Source organism: Carcharhinus amblyrhynchos, chromosome 3, assembly GCF_965287045.1.
Source record: "Carcharhinus amblyrhynchos chromosome 3, sCarAmb.v2.hapA, whole genome shotgun sequence".
Taxonomy (NCBI): Eukaryota; Metazoa; Chordata; class Chondrichthyes; order Carcharhiniformes; family Carcharhinidae; genus Carcharhinus; species Carcharhinus amblyrhynchos.
The window spans coordinates 109358369-109383968 of record NC_137326.1 but is presented as its reverse complement, the minus strand read 5'-3'; the positions used below and the strand labels follow the sequence as shown (position 1 = coordinate 109383968).

Below are 25600 nucleotides of genomic sequence, written 5' to 3'. Positions count from 1 at the left end.
ATCGTGAAAAAAGTCAGCATTTCAATGTTGATGCTAAGATTTTGTTTCACCCCATTTTTAAAAATTCAGCAACCGTGGAAATATTTTTGCTTTCTCAAAGCCTTTCAGTTTTGTAAGCTAATTAATTTTCAAAAGCCACAATCTTTTGAACTTTCTTCATGATTGTAACATCTCATTTCTGGTATTGTGATAGTAAATTGCTCTACTCTTTTCCTTAATTTGTCTTAGTCAGTGGCTTGTACAGATTCAGTGTGCTTTTTAAGAAATTATCTTAATGTCCCTTTTTTTTAATAACTTACAATCACTTTTGCCTTCTGGGAAATATATCTACACCCCAGGGTTATTTTTCTCCATTCTTTAAGTGTCTTCTTAATAAGCACGTGCCTCCTTGTACTTTTTTCATTCAAATGTGTTACAGATTTGGCATGGTGGCACAGTGGTTTACACTGCTGCCTCACAGCTAGGGGTTTGGGTCATTGTCAGCATGGAGTCTGCATGTTCTCCCTGTACCTGTGTGGGTTTCCTCCAGGTGCTCTGGTTTCATCCTGATTAGGGAAAGAAGACATGCTGCATTAAGTGCATTGGCCATGCTAAATTCTCCCTCCGTGCACCTGAACAGGCTCCGGAGTGTGGTGATTAGAGATTACTTCCACAGTAATTTTATTGCAGTGTTAATATAAGCCTATGTGTGACACTAATAAACAAACTAAATTTTAAAAAATACAGAATCAGCTAAAGATGGCTGAATGAAGGATGCTGGTCTGAGGAACTCCTAGAATGACTTTATGAAGCTGTGACCAACCTCTGGCAATTAGTCACCTCCCTGCATGTGAAATGTGACTCCAACCAATAATTGGCTTTCCCATTAACCTTGGTTTTGATGGGACTTCTTGTCATACACAGTTAAACGCTGCCTTGATGTTGAGGCTTTTACGTCACTTGCCTCTATTTGCTTTCTTCTTGTCTTCAATTTTTTTTATCAATCTTGGATGAAAGTTATGATGTGATGTAGAGCCGAGTTGTTTCGGCAGAGCCTGAATTCTGTTAATGATCGGGATATTGTTAAATTGGTGCTACATCTTCTCTTTGCCCTGAACCAAAGCATGTATATCAGGCAAATATTGTAGTGGCGACTGCAGTGCTGCTGCTTAAATCATGTTACATGAGCTGGCTATTTCAGGCAATTCAAGCAACTATTTGCTGTGCAGTTACGTGAAATTAGACGTTATTGGAACTGTGGCAATTTATGGTACCATTTGCTCCAGATTTGGGAGCACCTTCCATCCACAACAGTCACAGTTGAACTGCATCTTAAGTAGTTCAAACCTTTAATCTCAGCAATTTTGGCATTCTTTGTTGTACTGAATGATGCTTTCTTTATTGCTGTTGCTTTAGTGCAATGGACTTAGATGGCAGTTTGATGGATCTGCAGACCACTCCATATAGTGGGAAAATTGCATTTGGGTGAATATGCTCAGTATATGTGGTGGTGACTGCATTGATGACTTCCATAGTTTTGGTGATTGGGAGACATGTAAGAGAATATTAATCAGATGGATGACATTTATCCTGTACTTTTCTGGATATAACAAACCTTGGGAAGTTTTCCACACTTTTGGAGAGGTGGCTGTAACATAGTTCCATATGACTGGGATTGCAGTTTTTTCTTGTACAAAGGTCTTCAACAATACAGTTTGTAAATACATTGGAACCCATATGTTTTAGTGTAGCAATCCACTTGGCCACTTTTTAATGTCGCATGAAACAAACCAAATAGGCTGGACCATATCACCTATGATGGTATGAGATTCCGGTGGTGGGATAGTGGGAATAGAAGATCTTGTTGGATTATCCACTGAGCACTTTTGACTGAGATTTCTTGCTTATCTCTTGCACTAATGCATTCTGCCTTGATTGCCAATCCGAATGTTCTTGAGGTTACCTTTTCCCCTTAGTTGGCTATTTCCCATCAATATTCGTGACTGATTATTGTAGGACAACAAGGGTTTATTCTTATCCAATAGTTGGGATCCTTATTTTTAGCATTGTGGAATTGCAAGTCTCTGTTACAAGCATGCTGCTTTTGATGCATGTAACCATTACCAAGTGATGCTGTTGACATACTTTTTCTATACTCAGTGAATTAATTAATAGTCATTTTAATAATAATGGGGGAGTGAAAGATGTCAAGCCATTAGTTCACAGATTTTGGTTCTATAACCATGGGAAGTAACCTTAAATTTGAACTAGGTAGTTCAGGAAGCACTCTTTTCCCCAAAGGATCGTGAAAATTTGGAACTACCTCCCCAAAAAGCTGCTTAGGCTAGATCAATTACAACTGAGATTGATTGTTTGGAATTTAAACCAGGCTGAATAAATGAAGTTCACATACAGATCAACCATGGTCTAACTGAATGGCAAAACAGGCAAAATAGTCCTACTAGAGTCATGCTTTGACCCCTGGTGAATGACTAGATTAATCCATTGTTTGTCTCAGTTAACCTGGCATTGGTGATGTAACACAAAGGTATATCTGTCCAAATATTCCAGAGTGTGGTAAGTTAGTGAATACAAGCTCAAGGTTGCATTCTGCAAATCTAGTCTGTCCACTATGCCTTTCAAGATGTACAGATTGTCAGTGGTAGTGCTGCTGAGTGCCCATCCAGAATATGTTCTGTCCCTTCCAAGATTGCTATTTTAGTGGTTTACCTTCATTACACTTCATCCTCTCCCCAAATACTCTCAAGTAAATCTCTTCAGTAGCCCAGACACTAATCAACTGGTCTGGCAGCATCCTTAGAGAGAGAAACAAGACAATGTTGAACCAGTCTGGCAGCATCTGTAGAGAGACAAGTGGTTAATGTTTTGGAGCAATGATCTTTGTCATTGAACCTGGAAAAAGTTTGAGGTGAAACAGGTTTTAAGCAAATACATGGAGGGAAAGAGACAGGCAGGCCTGTCACATGTTGGAAGGCAGAAGTGTGTGTGTGTGTATACAGTTATACGGTGGCACAGTGGTCAGCACTGCTGACTCAGTGCCACGGACCGGGTTCAATTTCTGGCATGGGTCACTATCTGAATGTTTTCCCTGTGTCTGTCTCGGTTTCTTCCGGGTGCTCTGGTTTCCTTCCACAATCCAAAAGACATGATGATTATGTGCATTGGCCATGCTAAATTCACCTCAGTGTGCCCAAATAGATGCTGAGTGTGACAACTAGAGAATTTTATTGCAGTGTTAATGTAAGCCTACTTAATAAACTTTAAACTTTGCATTTCAGTTATCCTACATTTTACCAACTAGAATTCTGGAGCCAGGTCCGATTTTTGATTGGGGGTGTCAAATTTAGTAATAGTTATCGGTGGCCTGTCCTCACTCCTGGATCAGTCTCCTCTGCTCTGTCGTGCTATATTCCGTGGAACCATAGAAAAGTTACAGCCAGTCCGAGGATACACTGGGTTTTACTCATGCCATCTTCCTGTACTGGACCTGGAGTCATGTAGCTTGACTGGATGGATGCAGCTCCAATACATTCAACATCAGGAAATGTAAAGGAGAACATGCTTCTGTCTACATCAACAGGGGTGAAGTAGAAAGGGTCAAGAGCTTCAAGTTTTTAGGTGTCCAGATCACCAGCAACTTGTCCTGGTGCCCCACATGCTGACACTATAGTTAAGAAATCCACCAATGCCTCTACTTTCTCAGAAGACTAAGGAAATTTGGCATATCAGCTATGACTCTCACCAACTTTTACAGATGCACCATAGAAACCATTCTTTCTGGTTGTATCATACCTTGGTATGTATGGCTACTGCTCTGCCCAAGATGGTAAGGAACTACAAAAGGCCCAATCCATCATGCAAACCAGCCTCCCGTCCATTGATTCTGTCTACACTTCCCGTTGCCTTGGCAAAGCAGCCAGCATAATCAAAGACCCCATGCACCCTGGACATTCTGTCTTCCACCAGGAAAAAGCCACAAGTCTGAGGTCAAGTACCAACCGGCTCATGAACAGCTTCATTCCTGCTGCTGTCAGACTTTTGGTTGGACTTGCCTTGCATTACGTTGATCTTTCTCTACACTCTAGCTATGACCATAACACTACATTCTGCACTCTCACTTCCTTCTCCATGAATGGTATGCTTTGTCTGTATAGCACGCAGGAAACAATACTTTTCACCGTTAATACGTGTGACAATAATAAATCAAATCAAAGTCCAGGACAAAGCAGCCCACACATCCATAAAAAAAATCTGCTCCCTCCTCCACTGACATTCAATAGCAGCAGTGTGTACTGTCTATAAGGTGCATTGATTCACCAAAGGTCCTTAGACAACACCTTCCAAATCCACGTTCGCTTCCATCTAGTTGGATAAGAGCAGCAGATATACGGGAAAGCCACCACCTGCAAGTTCTCTCCAAGCCACTCACCATCCTGACTTGGAAATATATTGCCATTCCTTTGCAGTAGCTGGGTCAAAATCCTGGAATTCCCTCCCTAAAAGCATTGTGGATCAACACACAGCATGTGGACCGTAGTGATTTAAGAAGGCAGCTCACCACCACCTTCTGAAGGCAACAAGAGTTGGGCAATAAATGCTGGCCAGCCAGCGACACCCATGTCCTATGAATAAATAAGGTATAGACTCGAGTACTTTTTAGGAGTTTAGGATCTCTGCCTCCACCACTCAACTTGGGCAGCGAATTCCAGAAACCCACTACTGCCTAGATGGAAAAAAAGGTCTTCCTCATGTCCCATTGACACCATTGCCACTTATCTTGAATCTATGTCCCCTGGTTCTGGAATTCTCCACCAAGATAAACAATTTTATTCTGTCCACTCTATCTCTTCCCCTTATAATTTTGTACACTTCAATCGCATCACCCCTCAGTCTTTTCTGTTCCAAGGAAAATAATCCCAACCTATCCAATCTCTCCACATTTTTCTAGCCCTGGCAACATTCTTGTAAACCTCCTCTGCACTTTCCAGAACATTTGTGTCCTTCCTGTAATGTGGTGACCAGAACTGCACCTGATACTCCAGGTATAGCCTCAGCGGTGTTTTATACAATTCCAATATTGTAACCTTAAATTAATGCTCTATACTTCTGCCAATGAAGAAAAGCATTCCATATGTCTTCTTTACAATCTTGTCTACTTGAACTGCTGTGTTTAGGGACCTATGTACTTGTAAGCCAAGATCTCCCACTCCATCTACCCCACTTCATATGTTCCCATTTATTGTGTATTCCCTATAACTGTTTGACCTCCCCAAGTGCATTACTTCACACTTCTGTTAAAATCTATCTGCCACTTTGCCACCCACTCCATCAACCCATCAATATTGTTTTGGAGATTATAGCTATCCCCTATCCACTACCCGACCAATCTTTGTGTTCACATCCAAATTATTAATATATAACACAAACACTAAGGATCCCAACACCGAGACCTGTGGAACACCAGTTTAAACAACTTTCCATTTGCAAGGGCATCCATTGATCATTGCCCTTTGTTTCCTGTTACTAAACCAACATTTTATTCTGTTTGCCACATTACCCTGCATCCCATGGGCTTTTACTTTTTTGACCAATGTGCCATGTGGAACTGAAGGCTCTGTTTATTTCTTCAGAATAAACTTGAGCATGACTGGTCTGAAGTAAGTATTCTTTTATTTAAGCATCTTTTATAAGCATTTTACAGAAAGCAAAATAAAGATTACTGAAGAGAGGGAGAGAGAGCAGCCAAAGTCAGCACTGAAATCTAATAACTCAAAATATAGACTGGATCAAACTAACTAAGCATTGACCTGTCTACAATATAATTGAATACTTATTACAATGTTGGTACAAGCAATCTCCAGCTGTATCAACAACTTGCTTCTGTGGGCATGAGAAAACTTCTGTTTACCTTGCATTGTACTTTCAGAGAGAATGCAGCTAAGTCTCTAGGCTGGACCCAGAATTCTAAGCTGATGCAGCCAAATTAGCTTAAAAGCATAGCACAATTAGTTACGTTAGGCAGAACTGTCTTAAAATGAAGCCTTTTAACTGGGCAAACCATACAGAAGATCCCACCGGGACCTTGTTAAACGCCATCCTAAAATCCATGAACACAATGTGCACTGCACTATTTCGTCTTATCACTACCTCAAATAATTCAATCAAATTTGAGGCAAAGCCTTCCTTTAACAAATCTGTGGTGACCATCCCTCACTAGTCCATACCTTTCTCCTATTTCTCAGGATTAATTCTAATATTTGGCATTTCCTTCAATTCTTCTTAATCAGTGAAACTAAGTTTGCATTTCTCCAGACCTCTGGTTCCTCCCTTATATCTAGTGAAGATTGGAAAATCATCTGGCTCTGGTGCCTTATCAACTTTCAAGGATTCCAACTCAAGTACTACCTCTCTATGATTATCTCGCACAATATCTGTGTTCAGCCTGGCTACTATATCTACATTATTCCTTTCCTTAGTAAACACGGAGACAAAATATTCATTTAAAACCCCTCTGCATCTGCTTGCAAGTTCATTTCTTCATCTCTGATAGTTCCTATTTTTCCTTAACTAGTCTTTTACTGGTAATATACTGGTAAAGAATCTTTGGGTTTTCTTTAACGATACTTGGTAATCTTCTTTCATGCCTTCTCTTTGATATCCTTATTTCCATTTTTACTTCGTCTTGGCACTTTTTATATTTGCCTACTTTCTAGGGCAGCACAGTGGTTAGCATTGCTGCCTCACAGTGCCAAAAACCTGGGTTTCATTCCCAGCTTGGGTCACTGTTTGTGGAGTTGCACATTCTCCCTGTGTCTGGGTGGGTTTCCTCCAGATGCTCTGGTTTCCTCCCACACTCTAAAAGATGTGCAGATTATGTTAATTGACATGCTAAATTGCCCCTTAGTGTCAGGGGGTTAGTAGGGTAAATAAGTAGGGTTATGGGGAAAGGGTCTGGGTGGGATTGTGATCGGTGCAGACTTGGGCTGAATGGTCTCCTTCTGCATTATAGGGATTCTATCTGCAGTATTCTTTGTTCCAAAGAGAGTTAATATTTTAAGTCCTTTTAGCTCTCAGTTCTGAGGAAAAGTTATCAACCTGAAATGTTAATTCGGATTTCCTCTCCTCAGATGCTGCCAGACCTGTTGAGAATCTCCAGCATTTTCTATTTCGATTTCAGATTTCCAGACAATTTTTTTTTTCTATTCCTGAATTTATTGGTTCAAATTCACAGCCATAAATATATTTCTTTTTGGTGCCAGAGTTGTTTGGGTGTGGCTTTAAGGATGTTGGGAATCCAGTACTTGCCAAAATAGTCCATGAATTTGAATCCCCCACCCTCCACCACCATTCTTCCAATTATGTTCTCAGCTGACTAATTTTTCTTTACCTATCTGGTATATGGCATGATCCAGCTGTTATCCTGAGAATGCTAACCTTAAGTACTTAATTAAGAATTAGAACTTAGCAAGTCAGGAATCATCCATGGAGAGAAAACAGTTAATGGCTGGAATTTTCCAGCTATTCATGTCATGCTGCCGCAGCAAGCAAGGATAGAGAACTTGGTGCTCAGCCAATTCTGCAGAATCCCAGTTCCAAGAATGGTCAGAATTGTTTCATGTCAAGACCTATCATCAGAACCAACCTTTAAATAATTCTTAATTCTTTTAGCTTCCCATTCCTGTTGGATATCTCCCAAGCCCTACCAACATTGCTAGTTTTCACATGGCTACTCACCTTGCCCTCTCCCAGGCATTTCTGGATGCCATGGGAGTTGGCTAGCTTCAGCCATTGAGCTTCTACCGTGATTGCTAACTGTCTCCTGCATACTGCTTTTCGATTCTACTTGCCCTGAAAGTGGTTTCCTCTCTTGGAATATCTGACATAATATTTCTTCCCCAGCCTGTGTATGGTTCAATTTATTAAAACAAGTTAACAGCCTACTGCAGGAACTCGTAGCCATTAGTGGAAGTGTTAATTCTGTTATGTACTTCATGGTGTTTGCACTTCTATAAATAACCGTCGTGTTTATCGTAGAAAATACTCCTACACACATAATCCATTATTTTATCCTTTGCCTTTTGCAAAAGTAAACCCAGAAGTGGCTGGGGAAAATATTCATCTGTAAGTAGATTTTTTTTCCATCACTATTTACTACAAGTGACCTCTAAACCTAATTTAAGGGACAGGAAAATCAAGGAGAATCCTTGGCATGTGGAGAATGTTCCTTCACATTCCTGACTTGTACGTGGAAACTGGTGAAGAGACTTTGGAGAGTCAGAAGGTGAATTTGAGTTCCTGACTTGTTGCTGTAACTACAGTATTTATACAGCTAATCAGTTCAGTTTCTGGTCAATGGTAACCCCAGAATGTTGACAGTGGGAGATTCAGCAATGGTAATGCCATTGAATGTCAAAGGCAATAGTTAGATTCTCTCGTTGGAGAAGATCATTGCCTGGTATTTTGTGGCATGAAAGATACTTGCCACTTGTTAGCCCAAACTAGATATTGTCCAAATATTGCTGCAGTTGGACCTGGATTCCTTCAGTATCTGAGGAATCGTGAATAATGTTGAACGTTCTGCAACCATCAGTGGACATATCTGAAGCTGAACGTTACGTGGTATGGTTCTATGGAACAGGAGAAAATTTATTTTCGTTGAGGATAGATTGCAATATTGTCATTTTGGAGATATCAGGATACTTCAGATACAGCATTTACTGCTGAAATTTTTTTTATTTTCACTTGTAATAACGATACAGTGAATAGTATTGTTTCTTGCGAGCTATACAGACAAACATACCGTTCGTAGAGTACAAAACGAAGAAGGAAAGGATAGCGTTGTCTAAGGTCGCTTCTGGTTATGTTAAGGCACCTAATCAACATGCGGCTAGAATAATCATAGCACAGTAATGAAAGTAAGACGTGAGGGAAGGCACCTTTAGAAGAAATCAGGCTGTACATTTTTTTTGGTTGTTTGTCCTGTCTTATCTATTGATATCTGTAGCCTAATTAACTTTATAAATTTCAGAGGAATTCTCACATCTCCCCAGTGCTAAAGCTACTTTTCCAAGAAAATGGTTTCCCCTTTTGTACATGGCAATCTAACTCCATATAAAGCTCAAGTAGCCCAAATCTTTCCAAGAATTAGAAACACTACAGTGCATAAAGAGGCCATTCAGCCCAAAACATGGCACCAACCCGCCAAAAGAACATCTCATATAGGCCTGTCCCTTTGACCCATCCCTGTAATCCCATGCCAAGGTCAATCCATCCAACTCTCTCACCTTTAGATGCATAGGGCAATTTAGCCTGGCCAATCCTCCTCATGTGCACGTCTTTGGACCGTGGGAGGAAAGTGGGATAAAACCGGAGCACCGGGAGGAAACCCACAGTCAATAGGAAAATGTACAAACTGCATACAGACAGACATCCAAGCCTGGAATCAAACCCTAATCCCTGGTGCTGTGAGGCATCAGTGCTAGCCACTTTGCCAGCATCCCCATAGATTACTAGGCTTAATAGTATCACATATGGTTTAATAGATTATAAAAAAACCCCTCTTGATTTTGGAATTGCCATTCAATTGGAAGGTTGCAAATATCACTCCATTATCTATTACTTTTAAACTCTACTGTTCCAGAGCTGCTGTAGTTACTTTTCAGCATGCACCCTCATTAAACTTGAATTTATCTAAAACTCTGCTTTAATATCCAACTTGCACTAAGCCCTATTCACTCATAAAGCCCTTGGTCACTGATCTCCATGAAGTCCCAAGGCCTCGTTTTAAAAATTGCATCCTTTCAAAATTCAAATCCTTCCATGTTTTCACCCTTCCCTATCTTTGTAATCGCCAACAAGCATCTGAGGATTCTCCGTTCCTCCAATTCTGGCCTCTTGTGCATCCCTAATTTCCTTTGCTTCGCCAGTGACAACCGTACGTTCAATTGTCTAAGTACTGAGCTCTGGAATTCCCTCCTTTATACCCCAAATAACCAAGGGGCAAATGTGGGGGAGGAAATAAATACAATAACTGTCACTAGAAAAAAAGTACTAGGGAACTAATGGGTCTAAAGGCTGATAAGAACTCTGGACCTGATGAGTTACAGCCTAGGGTATTAAAGGAATTAGCTAAAGATAGTGGATGCCCTGATAATAATCTTGCAAGAATCCTTATTCTAGGAGAGTCCCAGAGGATTGGAAATCTGCCAATGTAGCACCCTTATTCAAAAATGGAGGGAGATAAAAAATCAGGTAACTTTAGGACAGTTAGCATAATAGAGTCTATTATAAAGGATGTAACAGCAGGGCATTTAGAAATACACAATATAATCCAGCAGAGTTGGAATGGTTTCATGAAGGGGAAATCATGCCTGAAAAATTTATTAGAATTCTTTGGTGTGGCATTGAGCAGGATTGAGAAGAGAGACCAGTAGATGTCGTGTATGTGGATTGCCAAAAATGTTTGGATGAGTTACTGCACAAAAGACTACTTAATAATATAAGAGCTCATGATGTTGGGGGTGGTATATCAACATGGATAGAGGATTGGCTAACAAATAGAAGGTAGAGTTGGGATAAGAGGGGCATTTTGAGGATAGGAATCTGTAACTAGTGGAGTGCCCAGGAATCAGTGCTGGGACCACAATTATTTACAATATTTATTAATGATTTGGATGAGAGAAGTGTTTGAACTATTGCTACATTTGCACTTGACACAAAAATAGATGGGGAAGGCAAGTGGTGAGGATGACAGAATCTACTGAGGGATGTTGATAGATTAAGTGAGTGGGCAAAAACTTGGCAAACCATAGAAAAGTTACAGCACAGAAGGAGGACATTTGGCCCGTCTTGTCAGTCCAGCCTGGGTTGCCCTTCTAATCCCACCTTCCTACACCTGGCTAATAGCCTTGTAGCTTACAGCACTCGAGGTGCAGATGTAGGTACTTTTTAAAAGAATTTAGGGTCTCTATCTCCACCACCAACTCAGGCAGCAACTTCCAGACACCTACTACCCTCTACATAAAAAAAAACTTCCTCATGTGCCCGCTATACAAATAGAATGTACTGTGGAAAATGTAAAGTTATGCACTTTGGTAAGAATGAAGGAGCTGAATATTATTAAAATGGAGAGAGACTGCAGAAAACTGCAGCACAGAGCGATTTGAGGGTCCTTTTGCATAAAGCACAAAAATACTAGCATGCAAGTCCAGCAGGTAATAGGGAGGCTTTGAAAGTTTAATTGTGGCTGACCTGGCCTTGGAAAATCCAGCAGTAGCATCCATTCCAAATAAGCAAGCTCCCAGCACATCAAGTAAAAATCCATGTCATGTTTTCTGATGAGGGAGTTCAGAACAATGATGCACAGGGAGATCAGAACTTGGTCTCTCTGGAATGAAATGATGAACCGTGTTTTTACGCAAAAGGTTCGTGGAAATCTAAACTTGATTTCTGCAAAAGGCTGCTGTGACTACTGAAATTTTGAAGACTAAGGTGAATAATTTTTTGTTGAGAAGTTGGGTAAGTGGGGATGAAGTATAGATCAGCCTAGATTCAAAGCCCTCTCAAGTCAGTTTCCCTAATAAGTACACATTATTTTCCCCTTTGCTCTATCATGCGTCCTCTCCTCTCTGTTTCCAGTCTTAAAATTGGAGTTTTTATACTTCTGTAACCTATTTTCAAAATTAAGAATCTTTCTTTTCTCTTGCTATTGTAAAATCTCTGGTGTTTCTTCATTGCTGCTTTGTCTAGTTCTCTTGTTCTCATTTCGCATTCGATAGTATCCTGCACTGTAGACTTTAAGCCTACTATAATTAATTAATCTAGGTATGCTGATTGGAACATTCTTTTAAGAATTTTCAACTTTGAGGAGTGGATGCCTTCCAAATGTTTGGACTGCAGCATCATCACGAATGACTTTGACTCGGGTGGAATTTTCTACTTGGTAAGTCCCCTCTTTCTGCAGGTGATGCTTTCCGCAATAGTTTAACCAATCCAAACATTGGTGCACAATATCTGAGCAATAAAAAGCTAATGCTACTGATTGTATTTACTATCTCTAATGCTGTTTGCTTGGCATTTATGATCTACTTATTTGAAACATGTTATTGCCCCTAATATGTATTCATTCTCTACACAGATGAACCCGGGCCTTCAAGAAGTTAAAAGTACATAGCATAACCTACAGATCACATATACATAAACAGCACAACTGTCCCATGCAACAGCATCAAACATGAGACTTCTGTGCCTCAGAAGGTGGAGAATAATCAGCACATGACCCTTCACTAAGTACTAAAGATGTCCATTTTACTTGGTTGAATGTGAATTGAACAAACCAGTGACATGGCACAAGTACTCCTGTACTGAAGTGCTAATAAAAGAATGGTGGTTGGAGTAATACAACCAGGAAGTGATTTGTGATTGATGTATGCTGTCAGATTGACAAGTATTTTTTATTTCCAAATGGGGAAAACAAAATCTTGGCTGTACTTTTACTGCTTTCTACATTTTGCTGGAAATAGAGGAGACTGCAAGTCATCTTTAGCAGTTCATCATGTGAATGATGCTAGAGAAGCTGTCTGCAGGAAATTATTATAAGCAGTCAAAAGCTTGGAGATTTATCAGCAGTGTGACTTTCACAACTGTCATCAAGAAACCCCAACATAATATTCAATCACAATTGGGCGGCCTGGTAGCACAGTGGTTAACAGTGTTGCCTCACAGTGCCAGGGACTTGGGTTCAATTCTGCCCTCTGGTCACTGTGGAGTTTGCATGTTCTCCCATGTCTGCATGGGTTTCATCAGGGTGCTCCAATTTCCTCTTACAGTCCAAAGATGTGCGGGTTAGGTTGATTGGCCATGCCTTAGTATCAGGGGACGAACAGGATAAATATGTGGGGATATAGGAATGGGGCCTGGGTGGGATTGTGGTCAGTGTGACTCAGAACACAGAACATAAAACAGTACATCACAGTACAGGCCCGTCAGCCCTCGATGTTGTGGCGAGCTATGTCCGAATCCAAAATCAAGGTATCCCACTCTGTCATTTCTGGTGTGTTCCATGTGCCTATCCAATAACCGCTTGAAATTTCCCAAAGTGTCTGACTCCACTATCACAGCAGGCAGTGCATTCCACACCCCAAACACACTCTGAGCAAAGAATCTACTTTGGACGTCCCTCCTATATCTCCCACCATTAACCTTATAGTTATGCCCCCTGGTAACAGCTACATCCACCCGAGGAAATAGTCTCTGAACGCCCAGTCTATCTATTCCCCTCATCATCTTATAAACTACTATTAAGTCACCTCTCATGTTCCTCAAATTCTATTCGATGGACTGTATGGGTTCAATGAATACATATCTCCCAAAAAAGCTATTGAAGAGCTTGAATCTCCAAATGCTAGACTTGGCTTATTTGTTCAATTCAGCTAAGGTATTAAATACCATTGGTGCATTCCTTAGGTTGCCCTTCATGATTCCACGTCACATTTCTTCTCTGAGGAGATAATGACTGCAGTCATTTCTCGTCTTGGCTCATTACATGTCAAAGTTGGACTTCCTGGCATTTCCTGGAGATAAAGTCTGGCAGTAGTAGGGAGAAAACCTGCGTGTGCAAAAATATAGTGAAAGCTTTAATTTTACTCCCCCGGCAGTCAATGAATGCTCAATACTGCTACAATTGGATCCTGCTACTCTATGGGCACTGACCACGGGGACAAAATAATGTTTCTCTCATTCTCCAAATCTTAATTGGCTGACACAATTTCTGTTGTTAGAACTTGCCAATGGAAAGCAGCAGTGATAGGTATTCACCAGTTGCTGTCGGTTTGCATGTACTGCAGATCCACTAAACATGAGCAAAGGCTGCAGGGCAAAAGCCCAACTCTCACTGTCTTGTTTATGTTGTAATGGGCAAAACTTTAAATACTGGGCGAAATTGTGGGGTGGGAGAAATGGAAATTAAGTGAATATCTTTCTGGTAAATACAAAATATTGCAAACATAATTAAGTGGGCAAGAAGCATTTAAACATCCTGAGGACATCATTGAAACATTACATAAAACCCATGTCTTTGTAATTCAAATTGCATACAGCAAGACCAGGTCAAGCTTGAGCTAATAAGGAACGAGTAACATTTGAGTTATTTCTGATGGAGATCTCACCATCACTCGTGACATTCTGTAGCTAAACCCTTGCTGAATCCTCCATCCCTCCATATTTAACACTCTAGGGAGCCACCACTGACCAGAAAATTTAGTGGGCCTGGCACAGTTGTAAGAGCAAGTCAGAGGCTGGATATTTTGCAAAGGCTTGCACACCTTCTGATTTCCAGAAGCCTTTCCACTATCTACAAGGTACAAGTCAGGAATGTGATGGCAAATTCTCCACTTATCTGAGTGCAACAATATGACTGACATTTAGCACAAAGCAGTCTGGTATATTGACATGCTATCCACCATTGTCACCATTCACTTCTTCCACCACCAAGGATGCAGTGTGCACCAACCTTCTAACTACATGGTTTTGCAAAGGGGTAAATATGTCACACACAAGCAGTGACCCCTTTATGATGAGTGGATGCTTGACAACCTTAAAGGGACCAAGTGTATCAAATGGGCTGTGCACAATGAAAGGAGATTGGCGGGAACATTGGTGTGTACCAGCGACTCATCAAGGCTTCTTTGACAGCACCTTCCAAAACCATCACCTCAACTGTCTGGAAGAACAAGGAAAGCAGGTGCATGGGAGCATCACCACCTGCAAATTCTCTGCAAAGTTGCACAGCATCCTGACTTGGAAATGTATAATAATTTCTGAGTCAAACTCCTGGAGCTCCCTCCTGATTTATTTATTTGATGTGACCTAAAAGAAGCCAACAGCACTTTGGATATAGCAACTCAACATAAACTGCAATGCTTCAATCTGGTGGCTCCCCACCATAATCTCAATGAGCAGTAAACAGTAAAAGCTGGCCTTGTAACAATGCCCACATCCCATGAACAAATAAAAAAAATCAATTTCAAATTTTTGCTTTCATTTCCCACATTTCTGCTTGCCTTGTTTATTTTGAATTATTGAAAACTTCTTTAATTAAAAAAAATGAAATTACCTGAAGTAGGCTTTTTATTTTTGAGAAGTATCATGTATAGCGTTTATTCCCCATCTCTGGTTGCCCATGGGCAAGGAGAGTCTTATAGAACAAGAATCATATCACAGCCCACAAATCACCACTCTCAATGGGCTCAATCTTTTGGCTCCTTATTTCAGTACTATAACAATAAGGCTATTCTAAAATTTAAATACAAAATTGTTTTCTTTTGACTTGATTTGTAGGTAAAAATGCATACTGTGTATAAATGTGTTGAAATCAGTATCTTCTACATGCAAGTGGCACTCAGTGCTGAAGCTGATATTTCATGTCAGTAAGCATATTACACATTGAATATGATTCCAGTTTTCACAAGCTGTACTAGTATTGAGAATAATTGCTAACATGTTGATACTTTATTTAAACTGCTTAACTTTTTAAACTGAAAAATATTGTTCATTAATGAGTTTATTTCAGTTATGATTTAAAAAAAACATTGTTAACTAACTCATACTTAAGAATTTATTTGATATTTCCACACAAATCTGATGTTCATGCAAAAACTAAATGTTTCAAAATCTTACAGGTCATGCTTATTTAAAAGCATGCTTGAACCAAGAATAGAATTCTAATTAGCTCTTGATGTTCTGAGTCTACAAGTTGTGGTTTAAACATAAATGCTCCTCACTTATCTTTCCTATGTTCATTGTATAGTAGCATATAAATGTAATAAATGCACTGTTGACAGTTACATAAAGACAATGGACTATTTTTAAGAATCTTGCCATTTTTAAAATAAAATCAATATTTATGTTTGAATTGATTTGAAAAATTAAATGGACTTTGGGGGAATTGAAGAAAGCATGATCCAAACATAACTTCCTTTGGCAAGCTGGTTGTGCACTTAGCAGATTTGAGCTCTGTATGATTCTTGCTTTAATTAACTAAAGGTTCTTTCTAGAATTACATATTTTCTGTTGTTTAGCAAATAAGGGAAGTCTACCCGAATTAACATTAGCTCAGAAGAACAAGCTGAAACATCTCACCATAGTAAGCTTGGCGGCAAGAATGAAGGTACTTAAGATTTTGTTTGTGCCTACATGCTAGGTGTCCAGGACGCATTGCCATATAGTAATTTTTCTTTGTGTTCTAACTCAATTTAGTTTTGTAGTCAGCACATTTTTGTAAGAGCACAATCAAACTTGTATATGTTGTTTACATGGGTACTACATTTTCTTTCTTTAACTTTGATAGCAATTATACTCTAATTGGTACTGTTATTGCAATGTAAAAGTGAATATGAATTAGATGGAAATCCATAGCTAAGTTAACACTAATAATATTTGAAATCATTGTTCCATCACATTAGGGTGACTTGGACTACCTTAGACCTATTGAGAAATGTCTGGGAAGTTTCTTAAAGCCAGAGGCAGACTTTTTATAAGCAAACATTTAATAAACACATGTCTCTTTATACTGTCTAGGAGGTTATTCAGTCTTCCCCTTTATGTATCATCTATCTCTATCTCTTTCTTTCTCGCTGTCTCTCATTCTAGTACAGTTGAAATGTTTTATTTCTCATTTTTGTTTGTATGTGCTATTTCATTTTATCAAAATGAAAAATATTCCAGGGAATTAGATGATGTTGTGGGGTGTACCCTACCCTATTCCTCAAGATCTGGGTTTGAGTACAGCTCAAGTTGACAGGATGAAAATCTCCCTGACTCCTGTCTTGTCTCAACATGAAATGGGTTGGCCAGTTATAATCCAATTCCTAAAGATTATGGGCTTTCATCGCAAAACTGCCCTCAACTGGCATATAATTCAAAACCCACTGGATTGATGATGGGGAAAAGTCATGCTATATTGTTTTTCTAACTTGGAAATAAAGCATATTTGTTGGGAAATGGAGAGTGCTTTAGTTGAAGTATTGTCATCTAACCAAACTGTGCTTGATCCCAGAGTGTTTGATTCTTAAACTGGCTGCCTATAATGCATTCTGTTCCCTCAGCGCTAACATCTTTTACAAATTTTATTTTAACCTTTGTAACATCTTTGTGCGGTACAGCACTAACATGAGGGTTTTATTAAAAATTCCTAACATGCTAAGTAAATCTGACCAGTTTTAAATTGATATCTAAAACTTGTTTTTTTTTGTCCACGTTAATTTCTCCTTCTAAATTGAATTTCTCATGTGACTTCTGCTTTTGCAGTTCACACCTCTACCAACATTGTACAATCGCTGTTTTTGCTCCCATAGTCCCATTGCTAAGTAAGGATTGTGGGAAAACTCAACTAAAGTTGAGATTTTACTAGATAAACAACTTATTTGAGAATTTGTGTTACTGTTCATAACTTTCTTGCCAAACTCTATAGAATTGCTTAATTGATAGTGCTTACTTTACATAACACCTTTGTACAAATCTTTGTAAAGATATGGTGAATGTATGATTGAGTTTTTTATGATTATTTTAAATTAGCTGGATATGTTGTAACAATTAATATTAATGAAAAATCGAAACCAAGTTTTTTTTATCTTAGTTGCAATTTCAGAAGATTGCATTGGAAGCAATGAATGACTTCCCAACAATTCATTGCATTTATATTTGGTCCTGTATTGAAAAATATAATTTCAGATTTTGGTCATCTTATAAATCAAAAGTGTTTTTTTTGGTCACTGTACTGAAGTTGTTAACCATTCTTTTATAACTTGGCAGTGCATTCCATATTCCATGCTCCTGAAAGACCTTGATATTAGAAACCTCAGAGAGTTGGAGGATTTAATTATTGAAGCAATTTATACTGATATAATACAAGGCAAGCTCGATCAGCGAAATCAGCTTCTTGAAGTCGACTTTTGCATTGGCAGAGATCTCCAAAAGCAAGATATCAGCAACATTGTTAAAACTCTCCAGGAATGGTAATTGTGATTTTCTTTGTTCATATTATTTATTACAGAAAATGTTAGGGGATAATCACAAAAACATTCTGACTCATATGTATCTTAATGAAATTATGGAAAACTTATCTGCATTCATGATTTTTCTTTCACATCTGCACTGATATGTGGAGATGCTAGCATTAGACTGGGGTAGGCACAGTAAGAAGTCTCTCAACACTAGGTTGAAGTTCAACAGGTTTACTTGGCAGCATAAGCTTTCGACGTGCCACTCCTACATCAGGTGAGTGAAGGGGTATGTCCACAATCATGGCATATAGACACAGGCTCAGTTGCAAGATAATGGTTGGAATACGGGTTTTAACAGGTAATCAAGTCTTTGCAGGTGCAGACAGTGTGCACAGGTTAAAGAGGTGTGAATTGTCTCAAGCCAGGACAGTTAGAGATTTTGCAAACCCAGGCAAGTAATGGGGGTTACAGGTAGTGTGACATGAACCTAAGATCTTGGTTGAGGCAGTCCTCTTGTGCAAAACTTGGCTATCAGTTTCTGCTTGTGATTCTGCATTGTCGTGTGTCTTGAAGGCCGCCTTGGAGAATGCTTACCTGAAGATTGAAGGCCGAATGCCCTCAACTGCTGGAAGTGTCCCCTGACAGTAAGGGAACACTCTTACCTGGTGATTGTCAAGCAGTGTCCATTCATCCATTGTTGTAGCATGTGCATGGTCTCGCTAGTGTACCAAGTCTCAGGACATCTTTTCCTGCAGCGTATTAGGTAGACATGGGCCGAGTCATGTGAGTATGTATTGTGTACCTGGTGAATGGTGTTCTCACGTGAGATGATGGCATCCATGTTGATGATCTGGTACAGATTGCAGAGGTTGTTGTGACAAAGTTGTGTTGTCATGGTTGCTGTTCTTCTGAAGGCTGGGTAGTTTGCTGCTAGCACTGGTTTGCTTGAAGTTGTGTGGTTGTTTGAATGCAAGTAATGAGGGTATGGGGATGGCCTTGGTGAGATGTTCATCTTCATTGATGATGTGTTGAAGGCCCTGAAGAAGATGTCTTAGCAGGAAAGTACTGGATGACGAATGTTTGCCTTCTGAGGAGGTGCAGTTTCTCGCTATGGCGTGTTGGAACTGTCTAATCAAGCGCCACATCCTGTTCTTATGAGGATGTCTTTAAGCATCTGTAGGTGTCTGTTGCATTCCTCCTTATCTGAGCAGATCTTGTGTATACGGAGGGCTTGTCTGTAGGGGGTGGCTTCTTTATCGTGTTTAGGGTGGAACCTGGAGAAGTGCAGCATCATGAGGTTATCTGTGGGCTTACGGTACAGTGAAGTGCTGAGGTGACAGTCCTGATGGAGATGCGTGTGTCCAAGAATGCGACTGATTCTGGAGAGTATTCCATGGTGAGTCTGGTGGGATGGAACTTGATTATGTCATTATGTAGTTGGTTCAGTGATTGTTCGCCATGAGTCCAAAGGGAGAAAATGTCATTGATGTATCTAGTGTATAGCGTCGGTTGAAGGTTCTGTGCGGCGACAAGGTCTTGTTCGAACCTGTGGAAAGGATGTCCCGAGGCATGGTACGTCGGTGAGACCATGCAGACACTATGATGACAGATGAGTGGACACTGCCCGACAATCACCAGACAGGAGTGTTCCCTTCTAGTTGGAAAGCACTTCAGCAATCGAGGGTATTCAGCCTCCGATCTTCGGGTAAGCGTCCTCCAAGGCAGCCTTCAAGACACACAACAATGCAGAATCACAAGCAGAATCTGATAGCTGAGTTCTGCATGCGAGGACGGCCTAATCTGGGATCTTGGGTTCATGTCACACTATCTGCAACCTCCACAACTTGCCTGGGCTTGCAAAATCTCACTAACTGTCCTGGCTTGAGACAGTTCACACCTCTTAAACCTGTGCTTAACCGTCTCTCCACTCACATTGTCTGTACCTGTAAAGATTTGATGACCTGTTAAGACTCGCATTCCAACCACTATCTTGTAATTGAGTTTGTGTCTACGTACGCCCTGTTTGTGAACACAACTCTTCACTCACCTGATGAAGGAGCAGTGACCTGGAAGCTTGTGCTAGCAAATAAACTTGTTGGACTTTAACCTGGTGTTATGAGACTCCTTACTGTACACTGATATGAAAGTTAATTGCAGCAAAATTTGGCCACAGCATATTATGATCCTAAAATAAGAACATAGGCTCAGAAGTGGGCAGTTCAGCCCATTGGGCCTAGTGATCATGGCTGATCATCTACCTTTTAATACCACTTTCCTGCCCCATATGCCTTGATGTCATGAATACCCAGAAATCGATTTCTGTCTTGAACATATTCAATGATTGAAGTTCTCGATCCCAGAGGGCTGTTGGTGCTCAAAGATTCACCATGCTGAGTGAAAATATTTCTGATCTCAGTCTTAAATGGCCTACCCTTTAGCCTGAGATTATGTCCCCTGGTTTTACACTCATCAGTAAAAAGTCTGACAACACCAGGTTTTAGTCCAACCAATTTATTTGATAGTAAACGCACAAGCTTTCGAGGTTTCCCTTGGACTAAAACCTGGTGTTGTCAGACTTTTTACTGTGTTTACCCCAGTCCAACGCCGGCACATCCACGTCATTTACACTCATCAGCCAGGAGAAATATCTGGGACAGAATTTTCTACCGTTTTGGGCAAAAAAAAAATAAAAGACCAGCTCATTGATCCATTTTCACGGAATATTTTTAGTTACTTTTTAAAAGAAAGCTGTGCTGTCTCTGATTCACCTGCCCCGCTATCTGCTGAGCACTTCCAAGAGCACCATTTAAACACCTACCCTGGACTTGCTCAAAGTCTAGCCAAGACAGTGGCTGCAGGAAGCTGCCTCATACTTCTCAGAGGGAGCACTGACCAGGTTGCTGGATGTGGTGGAGGAGAGGCATGATGTTTTATATCCTCCATCGGGCTGAAGATCCTTGAGCTACATCACTCTTGGGAGATGTGCCACTTGTCCAGCTGCTTGTCTGCCAGTTTCTTGCTCCATTGCAGTGCCAAGTTGTGGAGGGCACAGCACAGTGTGCAAAACCCTCTGGGGGCTTTACTGGAGGGCTCCACTTGACCGGTCCAGGTACCAGAACCAGATCATCTACTCAACCAAAGCATGAGTTGCAGCATGTGCCTCATTGTGACTAGGTTTCTGCTGCATTCTGTGCTGTCTTAATAGCTGTCATCAGCCATGACCTTGTCTTCAAGGAGCCAGCCCTTTAGTCAGTGAGCTCCCTTGAATACCTTGGGTATCTGAGAATAGCCAAGGATGTCGCTATTGCGCATGCTTCCTGGGAACCTAGCACACATGCAGGATGTCCTTGTCATGGTCATAGAGAATGTGATGTCATATTCAAGGAGTGGAAGCCCTTCCTATGAAGGAGAAACCTTGACGCCTTGGGGAACAGGTAGCCATGTACGTACAACTAATGCCTTCCTGCACTTGCGGGAAACCAGCTATGTGGGCAAACCTCATTGTTCTGGTGTCCTGGCTAGCCTGGTCCTACTTTCTCTCCCTCCAAATCACCTTCATCTTTCAATGATTTTAGACAGTATTTTCCCAGAGAATGGGGACTCGACCAATCTCAGTCTGATGTTACTCTGCGTTGCCTACTGATGGGTAGGTAACGCAGCAAAGATGCCCTACTCTGGGTCAACCTATGGGTGGGTGTGTGGGTGGGTCTGGGTCCCTCCAGAACTCCCTGGCACCCTCTTTCCCATGGATTCCCTGGTGAATAGTGCCATTCACTCTTGGTGCATGTTTTAAAACCTGTTGTAAACTGGAATATACAATGAAGGGGGACATTACTGCAGGACTTCCTGCTAAGAATGTAGTGATGCATTGAAATGAGGTTCCCAACCTCCTTTGGTGAGAACCTTGTTTCGTCCCTCGTGGGGGGATGTGAATGAAACAAGACGTGCCAGCAAAATTTGCATTTTTTGACTCTTGCAGTGTTTTGCACCAATGTCAAGGCCTTTACATCCATCCTATCATGAGGACACCCATCATTCTTCAAAGCTGTAGGGAATACGTACTCAGCCTCCTCAATCTCTCTTCATAAAACAGATTTAATTAATCCCTGCCATCCCAGGGATTAATTTGGTGAGCCTCCAATACACTCCCTCTATGGCAAGTATCTCCTTGGATAAACACAATGAAATGTATCCGATTGGAGAGCTTATTTTATGTCCTCTTTTCAAATCATATCAATGTATCCTGTCGCAATGCTCAGTTCCTCCACATTTTAATTGTGGAAAAGTAATGTTAACTGAGAGGACAATGTATTGATTTTTTTTTTCCAAAATTCAGTCTAGACTCTTCTAAAATAAAACATGAAGCACATGTTCAGTACTTTTATTATCTGTATCATTCACAAATCACACTACATTGCAAACAGAAAGGTTCTAACCTTTATACACTTACCAAAATCTGGCAGACTGGAAACTGCTGGAAATAAATCTTCAGTGTCTGAAAAGCAGGGGTGTTACAAAATTATAAGCAAATTTGCCTCTTTTTGAATTTTTTTGACATGCAATGTTCAAGACTTAGAGCTGACAGTAATACAGATAATTGTCAAACTATATAATAATTGGAAAGGATTGTTGTTATTTTGTTGGCTGTGTGACCTTTGCGATAAAAGTTATGACTTTTCTGAAGTACTGTAATTGCACCATATACTCAGGATTGGCGCAAACTTATTAAAACATATTCATTTGTTATCTTAAGTGTTTTTAAATGCATTTGTCTATGACAGCTGTATAGAAAAAGGCAATATTCTAACAATCTGTCCTGTTTCTTAACAGGTGTGATTGTTGTCAAGCGGTTTTGCTTGGAATTGAGCAACAAGTCCTCCGCGTCAATCAGTACAAGGAAGGCCACACAAAAACTCAGCAGCAGGTAGACACCGAGGTGAGTGAAGATTTTAAAAAAATTATTGACCCATTAATCCTGCATTTTCCATCGAACGTATGTAGTTTAATCTGTTGACAGGAATTTGTTTTTAATTGTAAGCCATGTTACAATTGTGACAATCTTCAAATGTGCAACTGCTGTCTGTAAAACTCCTTTTTTACATATTTAATTTGGTTTTCTATTGCTTGCTCACCTCCGATAATATTCATTTTTAATATCCCTCCTAACTTCGCAGGACTACTTTTTGAGTGACTTATTTAGAGAAAGTGGTTGTGTATTCTAAACCAAGATAATATATACAATTGAACCGTACTCTAGTATAGACAACTGCACTTGTCCTGGCATTGTTGGGCTGTCTTGGCTGCCAGAGGGTTTAGTTGCCTTTTAATAACCAAAAGTGCTTTTGGAGCTAGGTTAAAATGCAGACTTTTGAGCTTCAGTTTGGATGAAAATGATGCTATCCAGTCAAAACCCACCCCTAAAATTGTGGATGAGAGCTACGAAAAAGCAGAACAAAGATCCTAAACATTTATTGTCTTTTTACTGTTAAACTTTATAAACTTAGCTTAGAATATTGTAGAACAACAGAGGGGAAAGATAGCAGGGGCTTGAACGTGACATTAGCTGAAAGATGGAGCAAGCACATAGCGGTCTGATGGGTTTAAGTAAATAAACATGTATAAATAAAGTTGTGTATCTGACAATGCGCAGCGCATTGGATTTAATAGTATTAATGTTGGGTTCATGGTGGTATGATGGCAGATTAGCTTTTTTAAAAGCCTAAAGTAGCTCAAGTGCTTTCCTATGCTTTGTAGTTCTATGTTCTGCAGTAAAGAATGATATAAGTTTTTATGGCTGTGACTTTTATTTTTAAGGTGGCGAACATAAAGAAGACATTGAAGGCAACAGCTTCTACCTCAACACAAGACCCTGATCAGCATCCCATGGACCGTGACACTCCACAGCTTGTTGAACAACGTCCATCTACAAAGAAACTTTCAAAATCTAAAAGTTTATCATCGAGCCGTCATTAGAAGAACGTGTGGGAATGATTATTCCAGTGCTTATATTGGGAAACTGAAATTAAGAAAAAATGAAAATATAATGGACTGTGCAGTGGTTCTCCCAAATGACGCATTGAAAAAAATTTAAATAGCCTTTCCTGTGCATTTGAAAATGTTTTTGTAATACACAGGTTTTATAATAGAAAACTGAATGACTACTGAATCATCCTTTCCTATTAAAAGGTACTAGTTACAAACTGACATCTGAAGTCATAAAGGATTTTTGCATTCATATGTTCACACTTGTTCACTGTCCCCTACAGTGACTGATTAAGTCTGTGTACACATTGAAGCACAAGTTACTCTGCAATGAAGTTACTTTAAAAATAATCTCTACAGTTAGTTTATTCAAAGGATACTTAAACCAGAGCAAATGACCAGTATTTTATTGAGATATTTAATTAATTCAAATACTTTGCATCAAAAATGTTGTGTTGAATAATCTCAAATTGAGGCATTTAAAAAGATTGAGCATGAAATGTGGTTGCTCAACAACAATGAGATGAAAACAGAGCTGAACTATTTAATGAAATTAATGGTTTCTTTAGCACTAGAGCTACAAAGCCAAACTTTATTTTGAGAATTCCTTTTCAAAGCAAAGTTGGTCAGCAAGAAACTGAAAAAATTGCCTGGAACTTGCATTTAAAAGTAAAAGTTTGTATCATTGTAAAACATAATGAATAGATATTATATTAGTTATGACTCAAAGCATGATTACATTTTCCAGTGAAAAGCAAAAGCTCATTTTAAAACCTGATGAAATGTTTCAGATGGTGGGCTAGAGATTCTCTTACACAGCATTGCCGAAGGGTTGCACCACTTACTGTCTGGATTGCATCACCAACTGTTTCCTAACTGACTTGCATGGCATGAGAGCAGAAGAAGAACATGTGTGTTAGACACATGCTGAAACAGCTTGCTCTGATGCTATCCTGACGTCACAGTCAAACCAGCTGTAGCTAGAAGATGGGACCTGAATCAACGCAAATTAAAGGGCTGCGAGCCAGTTGCAGGTGAGATGATTGTTTAACTTTTATTTTTCCAAAGTTTATGCTGGCTGCCCATTGGTTTCCTAAAGTTGTTATGCCACTTCAGTATAGCTTCCAGTAACACCAGGTAATGGGATGGAGAAGTCAGGGAAACCAAGTTTTACATGGAGACCAGGAAGAGATGGCTGAAGGTGCAGTTATCCTGGAGCCCAAGTATGTAAATAAAAATAATTTCATTAATATCATGCTTCATATGACCTCTTGGATGTCTCAAAATGCTTTACAGCTCATGAAGTACTTCAAGTGTGGTCGTTGTTGTAGGATATGTGGCAGCTAATTTATGTTGACCAACTCCCACGATAAGCCATTTGATAATGATTAGATAATCTGTGTTTTACGCTTGAGGGATGAATATCAGAACACCATGAATAATTCCTGCGTTTCCTACATGACAACAGTGCTAACACTTCAAAAATACGTCATTGTATTTGAATCTATTTGGGAACAACCAATGGCACTATATAAGTGCAAGTCATTGTTTCCTGTTGCAATCTTTCTAAGGCCAATATATCATAAAAGCATTGTATCTACATCATGAGGGCTGTAGAA

The 25600-nt window shown here is 39.9% G+C and overlaps 1 protein-coding gene across 3 annotated transcripts in view; it reads left to right on the top strand.

The window, feature by feature from the left end:
• The window catches only part of LOC145341007 (COP9 signalosome complex subunit 7b-like), a 40873-nt gene extending 16670 nt beyond the window's left edge, over positions 1–24203 (top strand). The window contains exons 3-7 of one of the 3 annotated variants that reach the window (XM_080185686.1): positions 11824–11941; positions 16077–16165; positions 17809–18011; positions 22830–22935; positions 23814–24203. In XM_080185686.1, coding sequence (XP_080041812.1) covers positions 16160–16165; positions 17809–18011; positions 22830–22935; positions 23814–23972 — 474 coding nt within the window. In that variant the 5' untranslated portion in view covers positions 11824–11941; positions 16077–16159 and the 3' untranslated portion in view covers positions 23973–24203. The remainder of the gene's footprint in view (positions 1–11823; positions 11942–16076; positions 16166–17808; positions 18012–22829; positions 22936–23813) is intronic. The other 2 variants (XM_080185684.1, XM_080185685.1) reach the window with 2 other exon arrangements.
• The last annotated feature ends 1397 nt before the right edge of the window (positions 24204–25600 follow it).